General features: G+C 52.7%; 1 protein-coding gene across 1 annotated transcript in view; it reads right to left on the reverse strand.

Moving 5' to 3' along the window:
* The window catches only part of LOC144762427 (cytochrome P450 2K1-like), a 222,370-nt gene extending 202,889 nt beyond the window's left edge, over nt 1-19,481 (reverse strand). Inside the window, exon 1 of the mRNA XM_078647609.1 lies at nt 19,190-19,481. Coding sequence (XP_078503735.1) covers nt 19,190-19,375 — 186 coding nt within the window. The 5' untranslated portion in view covers nt 19,376-19,481. The remainder of the gene's footprint in view (nt 1-19,189) is intronic.
* Between the last annotated feature and the right edge of the window lie 201 nt (nt 19,482-19,682).

Genomic DNA, 19,682 nt, shown 5'->3' on the forward strand with positions numbered 1-19,682 from the left:
TGTGGAGGCTGAAAAGAAGACCTCATAGCTCAGCATAGGACACCATATTGGTGCAAGAGTCACTGATTGTGGCATTATTTAGGTAAGTACTTTTAAGTTAAGAATATGGCATTTGGGACTATTTCACTTAGTGCATTAAAAGAGAACACTACACTGAGTGGCCTCTATTACAATAAGTCACTACACCCCCTCTGCCCTGACGATTTAATAACGACTCAAGAGGCAAGTCAGTTGTCTTGTCCTATAGAAGCTCATATTGGGAGAGATGGAGCAACAGTATGGTCATTAAACTATATACAATACAGATTTTTGTACAGTGCACATCCTAAACTGAATTATTTCAAGATGGTATCATATGAGAAGATCTAGGAAAAGGAGGCACAGTTAAGAAAAGCAATTATGTAGGGTCACACAAGATTGAAACCAGTATTCCTGATTGCCAAGCAGTGGCTGGACTGCACGAGTAATCTCATACTTCCCCCTTCTGCTAAGATGAAAACTTAATTAGTGGCCCAAAGGTCAAGCCAGTTGTTTGGAGCCTCCTTTACAATGCCTTAATTACTCAGGAGCAACAAAACTGAGTGGTTTGCGCTGTGTGCATCCTGAACTGAATTACTTCAAGATGCACTCAGAAGAGATGGTCACTGAAAGGAAACAGTAAGGAAAATTATTTTCCATGGTCACACAATTTGGTGAAGTTGAAGCCTGGGTGAACCAGGTTCTCTGGGTCTGCTGCTAAAACTATTATTTGCCCCAGGCCCTTCAAAAGTTTGTGAATGCTCTGCTAACATGCCCACGTCTTTTTGTACAGTATGCACTCAGATCTCCCTTATACACCCATGCACCCACGCGTGGTCCCTCCATTTTCAAGCCATTAATTAGCTATAGCCACTAACTTACCCATCCACACACACACAAACTCGTAGTTAGTTGGTTAAGAAGATTGTTAAACATATGGGTAAAAAAGAACTCAGGCTTTTTTGCTTTACCAAAGCTTACATATTTTTGTTAGCAATGCCCCCGATTACCTCAGCTAAAGATGTTCGAGACTGCATTAATAGCTGCAGTACAATAAATACTTTTGGGGCTGATTTACAAGAAACAAGCACATCTGTATAGATGCGTCAGTTTCCCTACGCCTGCGTGAAAATCCCTTGTGCCACCATAGATGCGCCGTATTTATAATACAGCGCACTATGGCGCAAGGATTGACAGATGCCTCAGAAATTCTGACGCATCTGTTGGCGGAAAAGTCGCTCATTGCTGGAGTTGTGTCGCAAGCACGACGCAACTCCAGCAATGAGTGTTGCGGCCTATTCCCAATACACTGCGTCACTCCATATGCCTGATTGAAGGTTTTGACGAAGTGGTGTCCTAAAAGTTACGCAGTGAAATCTACACTTTTATGAGGCTTTCCTGCTTAGGAATGCCTACCCTGCATACATTATACCTGACATAGGTATAATGTCACGCAGGGCTTTACAACGTGACGCATCTCCCCAGATGCATCACGTTGTAAATTTGCCCATTTTTTACGTCGCCCTTGGCAGCATAAAAGTGATGCAAAGGGCTTGTAAATCTGGCCCTTTTGTTTTTAGGTCTCGCCTACAGCATTGCTTTAGCAATGCATGTCTGGCGAGATTATAGTAAGGTTTTCAAAAGTCTACCCAAACTGCGGATTAGGTACAGTGCATGTGAGCCAGGCGAGTGCACATCGCCAGCCACATCGAACACCATTTGTCTGAGCCTCCGCATCAGACTTCAAAGGAATCCGCTCCCCAGCCCCCCGCCACCCAATGCCGCTCCCCCGCCCCTGCCACCCAATGCCGAGAGCTTGTTTAACTTTCCGGCAGTTCACAGTTTGGTTACACTGCGCGCTTTTCTCCCGTCCGTTTGTTGACTCCTCATGTTTACATAGCATAACGCAAGTTCCATTGAAAATGTCTTTAAATCGTGATGTAATCCTGTGCAGTGTTAAAGCTTCAACTGGGTTCGCCAAATCCTTACTAGGCTGGCAACCTTTGATTGAGTTGACTCGGATGAAGTAAGCGTTAAAAAAGCACAGTACATTCTTTGACAGTGCCTGACACTTGTTTTAATTATTTCTTTGCGGCCCGGCCGCGCAGCCAATGCTTGTTAATGTTGTTCGCACTTTTTTTTTCCCCCATGTCCCTCCAGTTCCCTACGTGCCCTTCCTGTACTCTCCCTGCCCCCCTCATGATCTCTCTATGCATCGTTAACTTGCCTGTCGCTCTTATTTTATATCATATACCTTCCCTTTGCTGCTTCTTGGCACGCACTCGTATGGACCCTGCTCACCTCCCCGCCTCCCATGCCCCCCTGCAGCCCTCGCTTTCGCCACCCTCCATTCCCGGACTCCCCCGCAGTCCCCCGCCCCCGCCCTGCGCACAGCTGGCACCTCTCAGCCTGGGAATGGCTGCATATATCACTTTTTAATTGAACATTATGACCCGGTCGGACAAGGCAGCTAAACGTGGGCGTTGAACGGCCCTTCACTTCACCACCAGGCCAGCCTGCAGCGACGTGAGCCCACATGTACAGTGCCTTTTTTTAATTTGCTTAATCTTTCTGTGACTGGAAGGATTCAGAGTCGCAGTTCAGGGTACAAATATTCAATTGAATGTCGAAGAGCTCCTATCTTTGAGAGTAAAATTTGGAGTCATAATTTGAATAAATAGGTGTCATTTGCAGCCTCCACTCCCAGAGTGTACAGATGTCCCTTTACCTAGGGTTTGTAAACCCCTTCTTTTCAAATTTACATTGCGTCACTGTTGGCTTTGCCAATGCTTGTTTAAGTTGCATTTAGCACCATCTGGGCGAGGAACCTCTCACCCGACTGTTGCCTCTTGAAAGGAACGTGCGGTTTCTCTTTGGGTACGGCACCCTTCTTTGCTCTCCCTTGCCTCGTGCTCTTTCAAGCCTCCGGATCATTCAAAGGTAGCCTCTTGCTCTAGGGCTTCTGTGGTCAAAAAAAAAAGTGTGTGACTACGGGCTTTCGAAAAACTGTGAGTGGGGGCTCCAGTTCGCACTGGTAAATTAGGTGGCACACTTACCAAAATGCAAAAAGTGACAAAATGGCCCCCTTGACAGTTTGGCACAGAAACTAATCGAGTGCTACCTATCTGGTACCCATACATACTAACATTCAAAGGCTTTCTTTCGCTCCTACCCGCTTGTGCTCTCAGGCTATCGCTGTATCATATGTGACCAAATAGTGAAAGAGCGATCGAGGATAGGGAGGCCACGTGTGTGTATACTGGCTTGATTTTTCCCATCTGTATGTTGCTCCACCATAGACCTTGCATTTTGCTATATGAACTCTTATTTCTATCATATTTACTTTTCTACAATGATTTTTTTTGCTCACACACAAATGGAAATATACAGCCCGATGCCAAAGCACTTAAACACCCAATTAAAGTAACCTGTTAAAGCATTCAAAAGGAGTACCGTCCTGTACCCCACGGATGCTAACGTAAAATTAACATCAAAGGATAGCCAACACGATTATACTTTAGATTAACAAAAACAAATGTTTTGCGTTAATTTAAAAGGCCAAACCCTTTGGCTTTGCCAGTGCTTTGTCCCTTTCGCTTCAGTACATTGTTATCCTCTAGCGAGTTCACACTCCTCTATAGGAGGGTTGAGTGTAGAGGACACTTGAACCTGTGATCTTATTATTGTTTCCTCTCAAGCTTTTTTTACCCTTTAGCTGCTGACGTAGTTGAACAATACCCCCCCCCCCCCAAGAGGCTTTATAGAAAGAGTTTGCATGATTGATTGTTCATTAAAGTGCTTACTCTGAAAGCCTTTGTAGTGCATGCAGTGAAGATGTAGCTGCACCCCTACTGCCTGCCCTGCAAGGGGTGGGTATTTTTCGCTCTCCTTGGTGCGAACAACTGACTTGTTTTCTTTTTGAATTAGCTACAGCCCTCTTCCCCCACCCCCCCTATGTAGAACCACCCTATTGTATCTATGTGGAAATAAAGTTATTGCAGACTGCTGTGTGTTTTCCGATATTATTTTCATATTTATAGACCCAGGAAGCGAACTTAAAAACAAGCTTATTTTACTTTTGCATTTCGCTTGAGGCAATGTTTTAGTTTTAGTTACAACTACACCGTAGTTTTCATTGCTGCTTGCTTCTGAGTGGTGGCTTAATTTTGAGCTGTGTTTCCTATTACAAAAACTGTGCAGCAACAGCTTTGTTTCCATGTGAGGCAATGTTTTTGTTCTTTGTCTTAGCCACAGCTTCCCCGCATTTGCCACCTCGCATTCATATTGCTCCGTGCCTCTGCGTCAACTACTTAGCGTTTATCGCAAGGTGAATTTTTTGTTTTCGTTTTAGCTATAGCCCCTCACCCCTCCATCTATGTACGACCGCCTTATTGTTACTAAGTTGAAATAAAGAAATTACAGACTGCTGGTGCTGGTTGTTTGTCGATATTATTGTCATACTTATGTTAATACCTAACTGGTATTAGGCCCTATAATGTTTCGGAATGGGTATGTATTTTGCAATCTGACTTATGTACTAATAGGCCACTTTGGTAACTGTACTTTCGCAAACAATAACAAGATCAGCTGCCAATACAAACATATCATTGCACCCTTGATGTTTGGCTTGGTGTTAAAACCACACCCAAGTACTTCACAGGTCTTCTTCACATTGTGTGCTTTACCGGCAGGAAGAAACAAATAACTTCAAAGTAGCTGCGTAGCTTGGCGTCCGTCTTCTTGGAGCCCAAGGTAACTACTTCACAAGTTTATAAAACATCATCTGTACGTTAACAAGGCTGTATTGTGCCGTTAACTACAAAGCTTGTTTGTTATCGTGACATGGTCTGTTTCACTCTTTGGATGTCTTTTCAACATGCTAGTGTTCTTTTTAAAATTGACAAGCGGCTTCATTATTGAAACATTATCTCCAATTTACAGCATGCCCTCCTATTTTCATGAAAATGTTGTCTTGTTTTACTTTAATGGTGAGCACGGCGCTCGCTTAACGGACACCGCACTCTGCAATTCAAAAGGTCTCGTTTTTAGCCTATTGGTATTGTAAATGCCAATCCCTTTTAATATTATAAAAGACATTGCTTTTTACCATGCCAATAGCTCAATCTCGCAATCGCCCTCACTATATCTATCTATCTATCTATCTATCTATCTATCTATCTATCTATCTATCTATCTATCTATCTATCTATCTATCTATCGCCCTCACTCTATCTATCTATCGCCCTCACTCTATCTATCTATCTATCTATCTATCTATCTATCGCCCTCACTCTATTTCTCTATCTATCTATCTATCGCCCTCACTCTAGCTATCTGTCTGTCTATCGCCCTCACTCTATCTATCTATCTATCGCCCTCACTATATCTATCTATCTATCTATCTATCTATCTATCGCCCTCACTCTATCTATCTATCGCCCTCACTCTATCTATCTATCTATCTATCTATCTATCTATCTATCGCCCTCACTCTATCTATCTATCTATCTATCTATCACCCTCACTCTATCTATCTATCGCCGTCTATCTATCTATTTATCGCCCTGACTCTATATATCTATCTATCGCCCTCACTCTATCTATCGCCCTCACTCTGTTTATCTATCTATCGCCCTGACTCTATCTGTCTATCTATCGCACTCACTCTATCTAGCGCCATCACTCTATCTATCTATCTATCTATCGCCCTCACTCTATCTGTCTATCTATCTATCGCCCTCGCTCTATCTATCTATCTATCTATCTATCTATCTATCTATCTATCTATCTATCTATCTATCGCCCTCCCTCTATATATCACCCTCCCTCTATCTAACTATCGCCCTCACTCTATCTATTTATCGCATCACCACAGCATCACTCAGCACCACCACAGAATCACTCAGGGGCACCACAACATCACTATGCACTACCACAGCATCACTGAACACCACAGCATCACTCGTCACCACCACATCACTCAGCGCCACCACAGCATCAGTCTATGCAACCATTCACAAACAACTGGTTTAAATATGTTCTCTCAATGTTTCAAGATTTATTACAAATGTCACAAAAGGATGTTAATATTTCACTTCTGTTCTTGGAATTTCGTCACAATAAAATACACTGAACATAATCTTCACAAAAGTTATTTACAAAAGTTTAAGCTATTGCCATTATAAATTACAATAACTTTTATTTAAGTATTAATTATTTAAAAAAATTAAAACCCATTGTTATTTGTAATATCAATATATCTAAGTCACGTAAATACAACACATATTGCATTACAAATGCTATAGATGTCACATTTGCGAAAGTTAAAACTATTGGCATTGTAAATGACAAAGCTATTAATTCCACTATTTTCAAAACCAACACATAAATTAAAAATGTGTCATTTACAATACCAATAGCTCAAACTTTCCTAATGCGAGACCTATTGCATTCCAAATGCTTGTTGGCAGTTTATAGCGCAAACTCGCCCAGAAGGTATTGGAGCACCAGTTACATTCCAGAAGGACACATTCATGTTCTATTGTTGGAAATGGGAGATTTGCCGAGAATCACAGTATGTTGAGCCGACACCGAGACTTGAACCTGGTTCCCCAGTTCCAAACTAAGTCGGCAAATCTTCACCACTTATTCATTGCAGTGGTAGAAGTGGGCGGAATCGGAAGGGCACGGCGTGCCCCTACCTTAAAAAATAATTTCAGTCCGATCCCCTACTTCTTTCTTTCAGAAAAACATTCAGAGACGCCAAGAATAGTCCTACATAAAAACGATAACTTTTTCATTCAGCTTCCAGGGGCGGCTCGCACTTCTGTGTTGAACTCCAGAGGCTGCAGCATCCCCTCCCTGAGCTCGTACAGACTGCGGGCAGGCAAGCACATTGTCATTCCGACTGAGGTCGATTATCCCCTTTTGAATGAGAATGCGCCCCCTCTGCCTTTAGCATATCATGTGCCAGTGAGATCAGAGTTAGTGATTACAGAGGAGCTTTCCCCAAACAGAGTACTGTGGGGAACTTGCCACCTTGTGTAATTTGTCAATGTTGTACACAGAGTGAACTGGGCAGGAGCAGTGACGGGACAGAAGAGGCGACAGGAAAGGAGAAGTGATGGGGCAGGAGAGGTGATCGGGCAGGAGAAGTGTCCGGGTCATAGAAGTGACCTGGCAGTAGAGGTGACCGGGCAGGAGAAGTAACGGGCAGGAGAAGTGATGGGGCAGGAGAGGTGACGGGTCAGGAGCAGTGACGGGACAGGAGAGGCGAAAGGAAAGGAGAAGTGACTGAGCAGGAGAAGTGATGGGGCAGGAGAAGTGACAGGGCACGAGCGGTGATTAGGCATGAGCAGGAGCGGTAACCTGGCCGGGGCAGCAAACGGATAGTAGCAGTGAAGGAGGAAGGAGAACTGATAGGACAGGAGAAGTGAGGGGGCAGGAGCAGTAATCGGGCAGGAGCAGTGAACAGGCAGGAGCGGTGAAGGGGCAGGAAAAGGGCTGGGGAGGAAAAGTGACAGGGCAGGAGCAGTGGCAGGAAAGGCAACATGAAAGGAGAGGTGACTGGGCAGGAGAGGTGACTGGCCAGGAGAGGTGGCTGGGCAGGAGAGGTGACTGGGCAGGAGAGGAGATGGGGCAGGAGAGGAGATGGGGCAGGAGAGGTGATGGGGCAGGAGAAGTGTCGGGCAGGAGAAGTGACAGGGCAGGAGAGGTGAGGATTAGGAGAGGTGACTGGGCAGCAGAAGTGACGGGGCAGGAGAGGTGATGGGGCAGGAGAGGTGACGGGGCAGGAGTGGTAATTAGGCATGAGCAGGATCTGTAACCGGGCGGGAGTGGTGAAAGGACAGGAACAGTGAACGGGGCACGAGCATTGAACGGGGCAGAAGCAGTGAACGGGGCAGGAGCAGTGAACGGGGCAGGAGCAGTGACGGGGCAGGAGAAGTGATCGGGCAGGAGAAGTGACCGGGCAGGAGAAGTGACCGGGCAGGAGTAGTGACATGACAGGCATGTGACATGACAGGCAGGTGATGTTATGGACAGGTAACGTGACAGGGCAGGAGAGGTGACAGGGCAGAAGAAGTGACGAAGCGGGAGAAGTGATGGGGCAGGAGCGGTAACCGGGCAGGAGCGGTGAACGGACAGGAGCAGTAAATGGGGTAGGAGCAGTAAACGGGGTATGAGCAGTGAACGGGGCATGAGCAGTGAGCGGGGCAGAAGCAGTGAACGGGGCAGAAGCAGTGAACGGGGCAGAAGAAGTGATGGAGCAGGGGAAGTGACGGGACAGGAGAAGTGACGGGACAGGAGAAGTGATGGGACAGGAGAAGTGGCAGGGCAGGAGAAGTGACGGGGCAGGAGAAGTGACGGGGAAGGAGAAGCAACAGGGCAGGAGAGGTGACCAGGCAGGAGAAGTGACCAGCCAGAAGAAGTGACCAGGCAGGAGAAGTGAGGGGCAGGTGACGTGACAGGCAGGTGACGTAACAGGCAGGAGAGGTGACGGGGCAGGAGAGGTGACGGGGCAGGAGAGGTGACGGGGCAGGTGAGGTGATGGGGCAGGAGAGGTGATGGGGCAGGAGAAGTGACGGGACAGGATAAGTGACGGGGCAGGAGAAGTGACGAAGCAGGAGAAGTGACGGGGAAGGAGAGGCAACAGGGCAGGAGAGGTGACCGGGCAGGAGAGATGACCGGGCAGGATAAGTGAATGGGGCAGGAGAAGTGAACTGGGCAGGAGCAGTGAATGGGGCAGGAGCAGTGAACGGGGTGGAAGCAGTGAACGTGCAGAAGCAGTGAATGGGGCAAGAGAAGTGATGGGGCAGGAGAAGTGTCGGGGCAGGAGAAGTGACGGGACAGGAGAAGTGACAGGGCAGGAAAAGTGACAGGGGAGGAGAAGTGACGGGGCAGGCGAAGTGACGGGGCAGGAGAAGTGACGGGGCAAGAAAAGAGACAGGGCAGGAGAAGTGACTGGGCAGGAGAAGTGACTGGGCAGGAGAAGTGACGGGGCAGGAGAGGCAACAGGGCAGGAGAAGTGACCAGGCAGGAGAAGTGACCAGGCAGGTGACGTGACAGGCAGGAGAGGTGACGGGGCAGGAGAGGTGACAGGGCAAGAGAGGTAACAGGGCAGGAGAGGTGATGGGGCAGGAGTAGTGATGAAGCAGGAGAAGTGACAGGGCAGGAGAAGCAGCAGGGCAGGAGAGGCGACCGGGCAGGAGAAGTGACCAGGCAGGAGAAGTGACGGGCAGGTGACGTGAAGGGCAGGTGACGTGAGAGGCAGGTGACGTAACAGGCAGGAGAGGTGACGGGGCAGGATAGGTGATGGGGAAGGAGAGGTGACGAAGCAGGAGAAATGATGGGGAAGGAGAGGCAACAAGGCAGGAAAGGCGACCGGGCAGGAGAAGTGAATAGGGCAGGAGAAGTGAATAGGGCAGGAGCAGTGAACGGGGCAGGAGCAGTGAATGGGGCAGAAGCAGTGAACGGGGCAGAAGTGACGGGGCAGGAGAAGTGACGGGGCAGGAGAAGTGATGGGGCAGGATAAGTGACGGGGCAGGAGAGGTGATGGGGCAGGAGAAGTGACGAAGCAGGAGAAGTGACAGGGAAGGAGAGGCAACAGGGCAGGAGAGGAGGCCAGGCAGAAGTGGCTGGGCAGGAGAAGTGACGGGCAGGAGACGTGACGGGGCAGGAGAGGTGACGGGGCAGGAGAGGTGACGGGGCAGAAGAAGTGACGAAGCGGGAGAAGTGATGGGGCAGGAGCGGTAACCGGGCAGGAGCGGTGAACGGACAGGAGCAGTGAATGGGGTAGGAGCAGTAAACGGGGCATGAGCAGTGAACAGGGCATAAGCAGTGAACGGGGCAGAAGCAGTGAACGGGGCAGAATCAGTGAACGGGGCAGAAGCAGTGAACGGGGCAGAAGAAGTGATGGAGCAGGAGAAGTGACAGGGCAGGAGAAGTGACAAGACAGGAGAAGTGATGGGACAGGAGAAGTGACGGGACAGGAGAAGTGATGGGACAGGAGAAGTGGCGGGGCAGGAGAAGTGACAGGGCAGGAGAAGTGACGGGGAAGGAGAGGCAACAGGGCAGGAGTGGTGACCAGGCAGGAGAAGTGAACAGCCAGAAGAAGTGACCAGGCAGGAGAAGTGAGGGGCAGGTGACGTGCCAGGCAGGTGACATAACAGGCAGGAGAGGTGACGGGGCAGGAGAGGTGAGGGGGCAGGAGAGGTGATGGGGCAGGAGAGGTGATGGGGCAGGAGAAGTGATGAAGCAGGAGAAGTGACAGGGAAGGAGAGGCAACAGGGCAGGAGAGGCGAAAGGGCAGGAGAGGCGACTGGGCAGGAGAAGTGACCAGGCAGGCGAAGTGACGGGCAGGTGACATGACAGGCAGGTGACATAACAGGCAGGAGAGGTGACGGCACAGGAGAGGTGACGGGGCAGGAGAAGTGACGGAGCAGGATAAGTGACGGGGCAGGAGTAGTGATGAAGCAGGAGAAGTGACGGGGAAGGAGAGGCAACAGGGCAGGAGAGTTGACCGGGCAGGAGAGTTGACCGGGCAGGATATGTGAATGGGGCAGGAGAAGTGAACTGGGCAGGAGCAGTGAATGGGGCAGGAGCAGTGAACGGGGTGGAAGCAGTGAACGTGCAGAAGCAGTGAATGGGGCAAGAAAAGTGATGGGGCAAGAGAAGTGTCGGGGCAGGAGAAGTGACGGGACAGGAGAAGTGACGGGGCAGGAAAAGTGACGGGTTAGGAGAAGTGACGGGGCAGGAGAAGTGACGGGGCAGGAGAAGTGACGGGGCAGGAGAAGTGACGGGGCAGGAAAAGAGACAGGGCAGGAGAAGGGACGGGGCAGGAGAAGTGATGGGGAAGGAGAGGCAACAGGGCAGGAGAAGTGACCAGGCAGGAGAAGTGACCAGGCAGGTGACGTGACAGGCAGGAGAGGTGACAGGGCAGGAGAGGTGACGGGGCAGGAGAGGTGTCAGGGCAAGAGAGGTGACAGGGCAGGAGAGGTGATGGGGCAGGAGTAGTGATGAAGCAGGAGAAGTGACAGGGCAGGAGAAGCAACAGGGCATGAGAGGCGACCGGGCAGGAGAAGTGAGCAGGTAGGAGAAGTGACAGGCAGGTGATGTGAAGGGCAGGTGACGTGACAGGCAGGTGACGTAACAGGCAGGAGAGGTGACGGGGCAGGAGAGGTGACGGGGCAGGAGAGGTAACGAAGCAGGAGAAGTGCTGGGGAAGAAGAGGCAACAAGGCAGGAAAGGCGACCGGGCAGGAGAAGTGAATAGGGCAGGAGAAGTGAATAGGGCAGGAGCAGTGAACGGGGCAGGAGCAGTGAACGGGGCAGAAGCAGTGAACGGGGCAGAAGTGACGGGGCAGGAGAAGTGACGGGGCAGGAGAAGTGATGGGGCAGGATAAGTGACGGGGCAGGAGAGGTGATGGGGCAGGAGAGGTGCTGGGGCAGGAGAAGTGACGAAGCAGGAGAAGTGACAGAGAAGGAGAGGCAACAGGGCAGGAGAGGCGACCCGGCAGAAGTGACAGGGCAGGAGAAGTGACGGGCAGGAGACGTGACGGGGCAGGAGAGGTGACGGGGCAGGAGAGGTGACGGGGCAGAAGAAGTGACGAACCGGGAGAAGTGATGGGGCAGGAGCGGTAACCGGGCAGGAGCGGTGAACGGACAGGAGCAGTGAATGGGGTAGGAGCAGTAAACGGGGCATGAGCAGTGAACGGGGCATGAGCAGTGAACGGGGCAGAAGCAGTGAACGGGGCAAAAGCAGTGAACGGGGCAGAAGCAGTGAACGGGGCAGAAGAAGTGATGGAGCAGGAGAACTGACAGGGCAGGAGAAGTGACAAGACAGGAGAAGTGATGGGACAGGAGAATTGACGGGACAGGAGAAGTGATGGGACAGGAGAAGTGAAGGGGCAGGAGAAGTGACGGGGAAGGAGAGGCAACAGGGCAGGAGTGGTGACCAGGCAGGAGAAGTGACCAGCCAGAAGAAGTGACCAGGCAGAAGAAGTGAGGGGCAGGTGACGTGACAGGCAGGTGACGTATCAGGCAGGAGAGGTGACGGGGCAGGAGAGGTGTCGGGGCAGGAGAGGTGAGGGGGCAGGAGAGGTGATGGGGCAGGAGAGGTGATGGGGCAAGAGAAGTGATGAAGCAGGAGAAGTGACAGGGAAGGAGAGGCAACAGGGCAGGAGAGGCAACAGGGCAGGAGAGGCGACTGGGCAGGAGAAGTGACCAGGCAGGCGAAGTGACGGGCAGGTGACGTGACAGGCAGGTGACATAACAGGCAGGAGAGGTGACTGGGCAGGAGAGGTGACGGGGCAGGAGAAGTGACGAAGCAGGAAGAGTGACAGGGAAGGAGAGGCAACAGGGCAGGAGAGGTGACCGGGCAGAAGCAGTGAACGGGGCAGAAGCAGTGAACGGGGCAGGAGAAGTGAACTGGGCAGAAGAAGTGATGGAGCAGGAGAAGTGACAGGGCAAGAGAAGTGACAAGACAGGAGAAGTGATGGGACAGAAGAAGTGACGGGACAGGAGAAGTGATGGGACAGGAGAAGTGGCGGGGCAGGAGAAGTGACGGGGCAGGAGAAGTGACGGGGAAGGAGACGCAACAGGGCAGGAGTGGTGACCAGGCAGGAGAAGTGACCAGCCAGAAGAAGTGACCAGGCAGGAGAAGTGAGGGGCAGGTGACGTGACACGCAGGTGACATAACAGGCAGGAGAGGTGACGGGGCAGGAGAGGTGACGGGGCAGGAGAGGTGAGGGGGCAGGAGAGTTGATGGGGCAGGAGAGGTGATGGGGCATGAGAAGTGATGAAGCAGGAGAAGTGACAGGGAAGGAGAGGCAACAGGGCAGGAGAGGCGACAGGGCAGGAGAGGCGACTGGGCAGGAGAAGTGACCAGGCAGGCGAAGTGACGGGCAGGTGACGTGACAGGCAGGTGACATAACAGGCAGGAGAGGTGACTGGGCAGGAGAGGTGACGGGGCAGGAGAAGTGACGAAGCAGGAAGAGTGACAGGGAAGGAGAGGCAACAGGGCAGGAGAGGTGACCGGGCAGGTGAGTTGACCGGGCAGGATAAGTGAATGGGGCAGGAGAAGTGAACTGGGCAGGAGAAGTGAACTGGGCAGGAGCAGTGAATGGGGCAGGAGCAGTGAACGTGCAGAAGCAGTGAATGGGGCAAGAGAAGTGATGGGGCAGGAGACGTGTCGGGGCAGGAGAAGTGACGGGACAGGAGAAGTGACGGGGCAGGAAAAGTGACAGGGCAGGAGAAGTGACGGGGCAGGAGAAGTGACGGGGCAGGAGAAGTGACGGGGCAGGAGAAGTGACGGGGCAGGAAAAGAGACAGGGTAGGAGAAGTGACTGGGCAGGAGAAGTGACGTGGCCGGAGAAGTGATGGGGAAGGAGAGGCAACAGGGCAGGAGAAGTGACCAGGCAGGAGAAGTGACCAGGCAGGTGACGTGACAGGCAGGAGAGGTGACGGGGCAGGAGAGGTGAAGGGCAGGAGAGGTGACAGGGCAAGAGAGGTGACAGGGCAGGAGAGGTGATGGGGCAGGAGTAGTGTTGAAGCAGGAGAAGTGACAGGGCAGGAGAGGTGACGGGGCAGGAGAGGTGACGGGGCAGGAGAGGTGACGAAGCAGGAGAAGTGATGGGGAAGAAGAGGCAACAAGGCAGGAAAGGCGACCGGGCAGAAGCAGTGAACGGGGCAGAAGCAGTGAACGGGGCAGGAGAAGTGAACTGGGCAGAAGAAGTGATGGAGCAGGAGAAGTGACAGGGCAAGAGAAGTGACAAGACAGGAGAAGTGATGGGACAGGAGAAGTGACGGGACAGGAGAAGTGATGGGACAGGAGAAGTGGCGGGGCAGGAGAAGTGACGGGGAAGGAGACGCAACAGGGCAGGAGTGGTGACCAGGCAGGAGAAGTGACCAGCCAGAAGAAGTGACCAGGCAGGAGAAGTGAGGGGCAGGTGACGTGACACGCAGGTGACGTAACAGGCAGGAGAGGTGACGGGGCAGGAGAGGTGAGGGGGCAGGAGAGGTGAGGGGGCAGGAGAGTTGATGGGGCAGGAGAGGTGATGGGGCATGAGAAGTGATGAAGCAGGAGAAGTGACAGGGAAGAAGAGGCAACAGGGCAGGAGAGGCGACAGGGCAGGAGAGGCGACTGGGCAGGAGAAGTGACCAGGCAGGCGAAGTGACGGGCAGGTGACGTGACAGGCAGGTGACATAACAGGCAGGAGAGGTGACGGGGCAGGAGAGGTGACGGGGCAGGAGAAGTGACGAAGCAGGAAGAGTGACAGGGAAGGAGAGGCAACAGGGCAGGAGAGGTGACCGGGCAGGTGAGTTGACCGGGCAGGATAAGTGAATGGGGCAGGAGAAGTGAACTGGGCAGGAGCAGTGAATGGGGCAGGAGCAGTGAACGTGCAGAAGCAGTGAATGGGGCAAGAGAAGTGATGGGGCAGGAGACGTGTCGGAGCAGGAGAAGTGACGGGACAGGAGAAGTGACGGGGCAGGAAAAGTGACAGGGCAGGAGAAGTGACGGGGCAGGAGAAGTGACGGGGCAGGAGAAGTGACGGGGCAGGAGAAGTGACGGGGCAGGAAAAGAGACAGGGTAGGAGAAGTGACTGGGCAGGAGAAGTGACGTGGCAGGAGAAGTGATGGGGAAGGAGAGGCAACAGGGCAGGAGAAGTGACCAGGCAGGAGAAGTGACCAGGCAGGTGACGTGACAGGCAGGAGAGGTGACGGGGCAGGAGAGGTGAAGGGCAGGAGAGGTGACAGGGCAAGAGAGGTGACAGGGCAGGAGAGGTGATGGGGCAGGAGTAGTGATGAAGCAGGAGAAGTGACAGGGCAGGAGAAGCAACAGGGCAGGAGAGGCGACCGGGCAGGAGAAGTGACCAGGCAGGAGAAGTGACGGGCAGGTGACGTGAAGGGCAGGTGACGTGACAGGCAGGTGGCGTAACAGGCAGGAGAGGTGACGGGGCAGGAGAGGTGACGGGGAAGGAGAGGTGACGAAGCAGGAGAAGTGATGGGGAAGGAGAGGCAACAAGGCAGGAAAGGCGACCGGGCAGGAGAAGTGAATAGGGCAGGAGAAGTGAATAGGGCAGGAGCAGTGAACGGGGCAGGAGCAGTGAATGGGGCAGAAGCAGTGAACGGGGCAGAAGTGACGGGGCAGGAGAAGTGACGGGGCAGGAGAAGTGATGGGGCAGGATAAGTGACGGGGCAGGAGAGGTGATGGGGCAGGAGAGGTGCTGGGCAGGAGAAGTGACGAAGCAGGAGAAGTGACAGGTAAGGAGAGGCAACAGGGCAGGAGAGGCAGCCAGGCAGAAGTGACTGGGCAGGAGAAGTGACGGGCAGGAGACGTGACGGGGCAGGAGACGTGACGGGGCAGGAGACGTGACGGGGCAGGAGAGGTGACGGGGCAGAAGAAGTGACGAAGCTGGAGAAGTGATGGGGCTGGAGCGATAACCGGGCAGGAGCGGTGAACGGACAGGAGCAGTGAATGGGGTAGGAGCAGTAAACGGGGCATGAGCAGTGAACGGGGCATGAGCAGTGAACGGGGCAGAAGCAGTGAACGGGGTAGAAGCAGTGAACGGGGCAGAAGAAGTGATGGAGCAGGAGAAGTGACAGGGCAGGAGAAATGACAAGACAGGAGAAGTGATGGGACAGTAGAAGTGACGGGACAGGAGAAGTGATGGGACAGGAGAAGTGGCGGGGCAGGAGAAGAGACGGGGCAGGAGAAGTGACGGGGAAGGGGAGGCAACAGGGCAGGAGTGGTGACCAGGCAAGAGAAGTGAGCAGCCAGAAGAAGTGACCAGGCAGGAGAAGTGAGGGGCAGGTGACGTGCCAGGCAGGTGACGTAACAGGCAGGAGAGGTGACGGGGCAGGAGAGGTGACGGGGCAGGAGAGGTGAGGGGGCAGGAGAAATGATGGGGCAGGTCAGGTGATGGGGCAAGAGAAGTGATGAAGCAGGAGAAGTGACAGGGAAGGAGAGGCAACAGGGCTGGAGAGGCGACAGGGCAGGAGAGGGGACTGGGCAAGAGAAGTGACCAGGCAGGCGAAGTGACGGGCAGGTGACGTGACAGGCAGATGTCATAACAGGCAGGAGAGGTGACGGGGCAGGAGAGGTGATGGGGCAGGAGAAGTGACGGAGCAGGATAAGTGACGGGGCAGGAGAAGTGACGAAGCAGGAGAAGTGACGGGGAAGGAGAGGCAACAGGGCAGGAGAGGTGACCGGTCAGGAGAGTTGACCGGGCAGGATAAGTGAATGGGGCAGGAGAAGTGAACTGGGCAGGAGCAGTGAATGGGGCAGGAGCAGTGAACGGGGTGGAAGCAGTGAACGTGCAGAAGCAGTGAATGGGGCAAGAGAAGTGATGGGGCAGGAGAAGTGTCAGGGCAGGAGAAGTGACGGGACAGGAGAAGTGACAGGGCAGGAAAAGTGACAGGGCAGGAGAAGTGACGGGGCAGGAGAAGTGACGGGGCAGGAGAAGTGACGGGGCAGGAGAAGTGACGGGGCAGGAAAAGAGACAGGGCAGGAGAAGTGACTGGGCAGGAGAAGTGACGGGGCAGGAGAAGTGATGGGGAAGGAGAGGCAACAGGGCAGGAGAAGTGACCAGGCAGGAGAAGTGACCAGGCAGGTGACGTGACATGCAGGAGAGGTGACGGGGCAGGAGAGGTGAAGGGCAGGAGAGGTGACAGGGCAAGAGAGGTGACAGGGCAGGAGAGGTGATGGGGCAGGAGTAGTGATGAAGCAGGAGAAGTGACAGGGCAGGAGAAGCAACAGGGCAGGAGAGGCGACCGGGCAGGAGAAGTGACCAGGCAGGAGAAGTGACGGGCAGGTGACGTGAAGGGCAGGTGACGTGACAGGCAGGTGACGTAACAGGCAGGAGAGGTGACGGGGCAGGAGAGGTGACGGGGAAGGAGAGGTGACGAAGCAGGAGAAGTGATGGGGAAGGAGAGGCAACAAGGCAGGAAAGGCGACCGGGCAGGAGAAGTGTATAGGGCAGGAGAAGTGAATAGGGCAGGAGCAGTGAACAGGGCAGGAGCAGTGAATGGGGCAGAAGCAGTGAACGGGGCAGAAGTGACGGGGCAGGAGAAGTGACGGGGCAGGAGAAGTGATGGGGCAGGATAAGTGACGGGGCAGGAGAGGTGATGGGGCAGGAGTGGTGCTGTGGCAGGAGAAGTGACGAAGCAGGAGAAGTGACAGGGAAGGAGAGGCAACAGGGCAGGAGAGGCGGCCAGGCAGAAGTGACTTGGCAGGAGAAGTGACGGGCAGGAGACGTGACGGGGCAGGAGAGGTGACGGGGCAGGAGAGGTGACGGGGCAGCAGAAGTGATGAAGCAGGAGAAGTGAAGGGGCAGGAACGGTGATTAGGCATGAGCAGGAGCGGTAACCGGGCAGGAGCGGTGAGCGGGACAGGAGCGGTGAACAGGACAGGAGCGGTGAACGGGACATGAGCGGTGAACGGGACAGGAGCAGTGAACAGGGCAGGAAAAGTGAACAGGGCAGGAGAAGTGAACAGGACAGAAGCAGTGAACGGGGCAGAAGTGACTGGGCAGGAGCCGTGAACAGGGCAGAAGTTACAGGCAGGAGAAGTTACGGGGCAGGAGAAGTGACGGGGCAGGAGAAGGGACGGGGTAGGAGAAGGGACAGGGCAGGAGAAGGGACAGGTCAGGAGAAGGGACAGGGCAGGAGAAGGGACAGGGCAAGAGAGGCGACAGGGCAAGAGACGCAACAGGGCAGGAGAGGCGACAGGGCAGGAGAGGCGACAGGGCAGGAGAGGCGACAGGGAAGGAGAGGCGACATGGAAGGAGAGGCGACAGGGAAGGAGAGGTCACCGGGCAGGAGAAGTGACGGGCAGGAGAAGTGACGGGCAGAAGAAGTGACGGGCAGGAGAGGTGACGGGCCCTTGATTAGCAGTAGATTTCAGAACAAGAGTGTAAAATCCTCTGTGTAGAGGATGCTGTGGTGCAGGAAGGCACATAAACCATTTTATTTTAACAAACTGACTTCACTGAATGGGGTACCTGTGCACCCTAAACTGGAAACACAGTGATCCATGATGTTTATATCTAATAAGCATATATATCTGCAGTATTGCATTGAAAAAAAGTTAACTATGCCGGACTGGCCGTTCCAAGCATCAGGCGTTTCCCAGGATGACTGGAAGGGTAGGGGGCCAGTTTAGTTTGAGGGGACCAGTTTTGTACAAGTGCAGGAGTTTTAAAAACACTGCAATGTTCTTTGCATATTCAGCAGGTTTCGGTCAACAATACAAGTACCAAGATAACTTTGGTGATCCATGTACTTGCTGGAGAGAGATGGGAGCATGTTTGTCTAGTGGCTGTTTTACTCATCTAAGGTAGCGCAGAGGGGTAATATACCTTCTGCAATGAACGTGTACCATGCATATCAAAGAGCAATATTTGGGTACTGCTTTGTGTTCACTTCCCGAATGAAAGGACACTTGAATACATATGGCCTGGCAGTTCGGACTGTACTGTTCCCAACTGGAATGGCATGGTGAGCAAAAAAACGATGGATTTAGGCCCAGATCTCTGTACTGGGGTGAATGTATGACATTGTTCTGAATTTTGTCCATCAGTTGTTCTTTATTGCTTTTGTCATCCCGAGTAGGACTGGTATGCCCAGAAGTGGGTCCCGTGCCCTCCATGCCACTGGAATCAAGCTATCCTGGCCGATGAGGGCTGAATGCCCGAAACCGGTCCTAGGATGCTTGTTTCCAGTCCAGGGAGGACCTGGCCTGGCAGTTCGGGTTGGACTGTTCTCATTGGGCGCAGGATCAAGGCTGATTTGCATATGGCTGGGTCCAAACTGGAATGGAATGGTGAGCAAAAAAACGATGGATTTAAGCCCAGATCTCTGTACTGGGGTGAATGTATGACATTATACTGCATTCTGTCCACCAGTTGTTCTTTTTGCTATATTATGATTGAGCAGCTAGCTGGCTGACATGAATATGAAGGAGCCTTTGAGGGTTTCTGTGAGTCTAGATCCATTGTTGTTTCTTGTGCACTGAAAGAGGGAGAAGGAGGAGTTGGGTTTGGTGACGCCCACCCTACTTCTTTGTGTACCCAGTATAAAACGAACATCAATTTAGGTGAAATCGGAGCCTGTGGCGCACATATTTGACTGTAATGACATCTGTGTGGTAAAGAAACGTCGTCTCGTTCGCTCACCTCGAGAAATGACACGTAAGGTCTCTTCAGGTTGAGGATATGAAGGTTACCGATGATTGGCAGCGGCCTCGGTCCGGGAGGAAAGTTGCTGTATTTGTCGCTCTTCCGTCCGTTTATAATTTTTAAAACAAAAATCACGCCCAAAACACAGGCAAGAAGGGCGGCAACGGGATCTGGAAAATACATGTCCTTTTCAAATGGCAAGGAAGGGTTACGAAGCCGCGGAGGCTGAAACGAATGGCCCTTGTCGGTGGAAACGCGATCCGCATATAAAATGCCTTTGAAATGCCCGTGTTTCTGCTTCGCCACACAGGAAGGCAGGGGTGGGCGGGGCGTTTGGCAAGGGACGTGGCCAAGTTTGTTTTCCAATGTTAACTAGTTCTCATTCTTCTGCAGCGATTGTAAAGACTGCTTGCAAAATAGTACAGGATTTAATTGAAGGAGTCCCTTGAAGGTGCAGAGTGATAATTACTTTTTGAGAGAGTGTGCCTTT

The sequence above is a fragment of the Lissotriton helveticus genome, chromosome 6, assembly GCF_964261635.1.
Source record: "Lissotriton helveticus chromosome 6, aLisHel1.1, whole genome shotgun sequence".
Taxonomy (NCBI): Eukaryota; Metazoa; Chordata; class Amphibia; order Caudata; family Salamandridae; genus Lissotriton; species Lissotriton helveticus.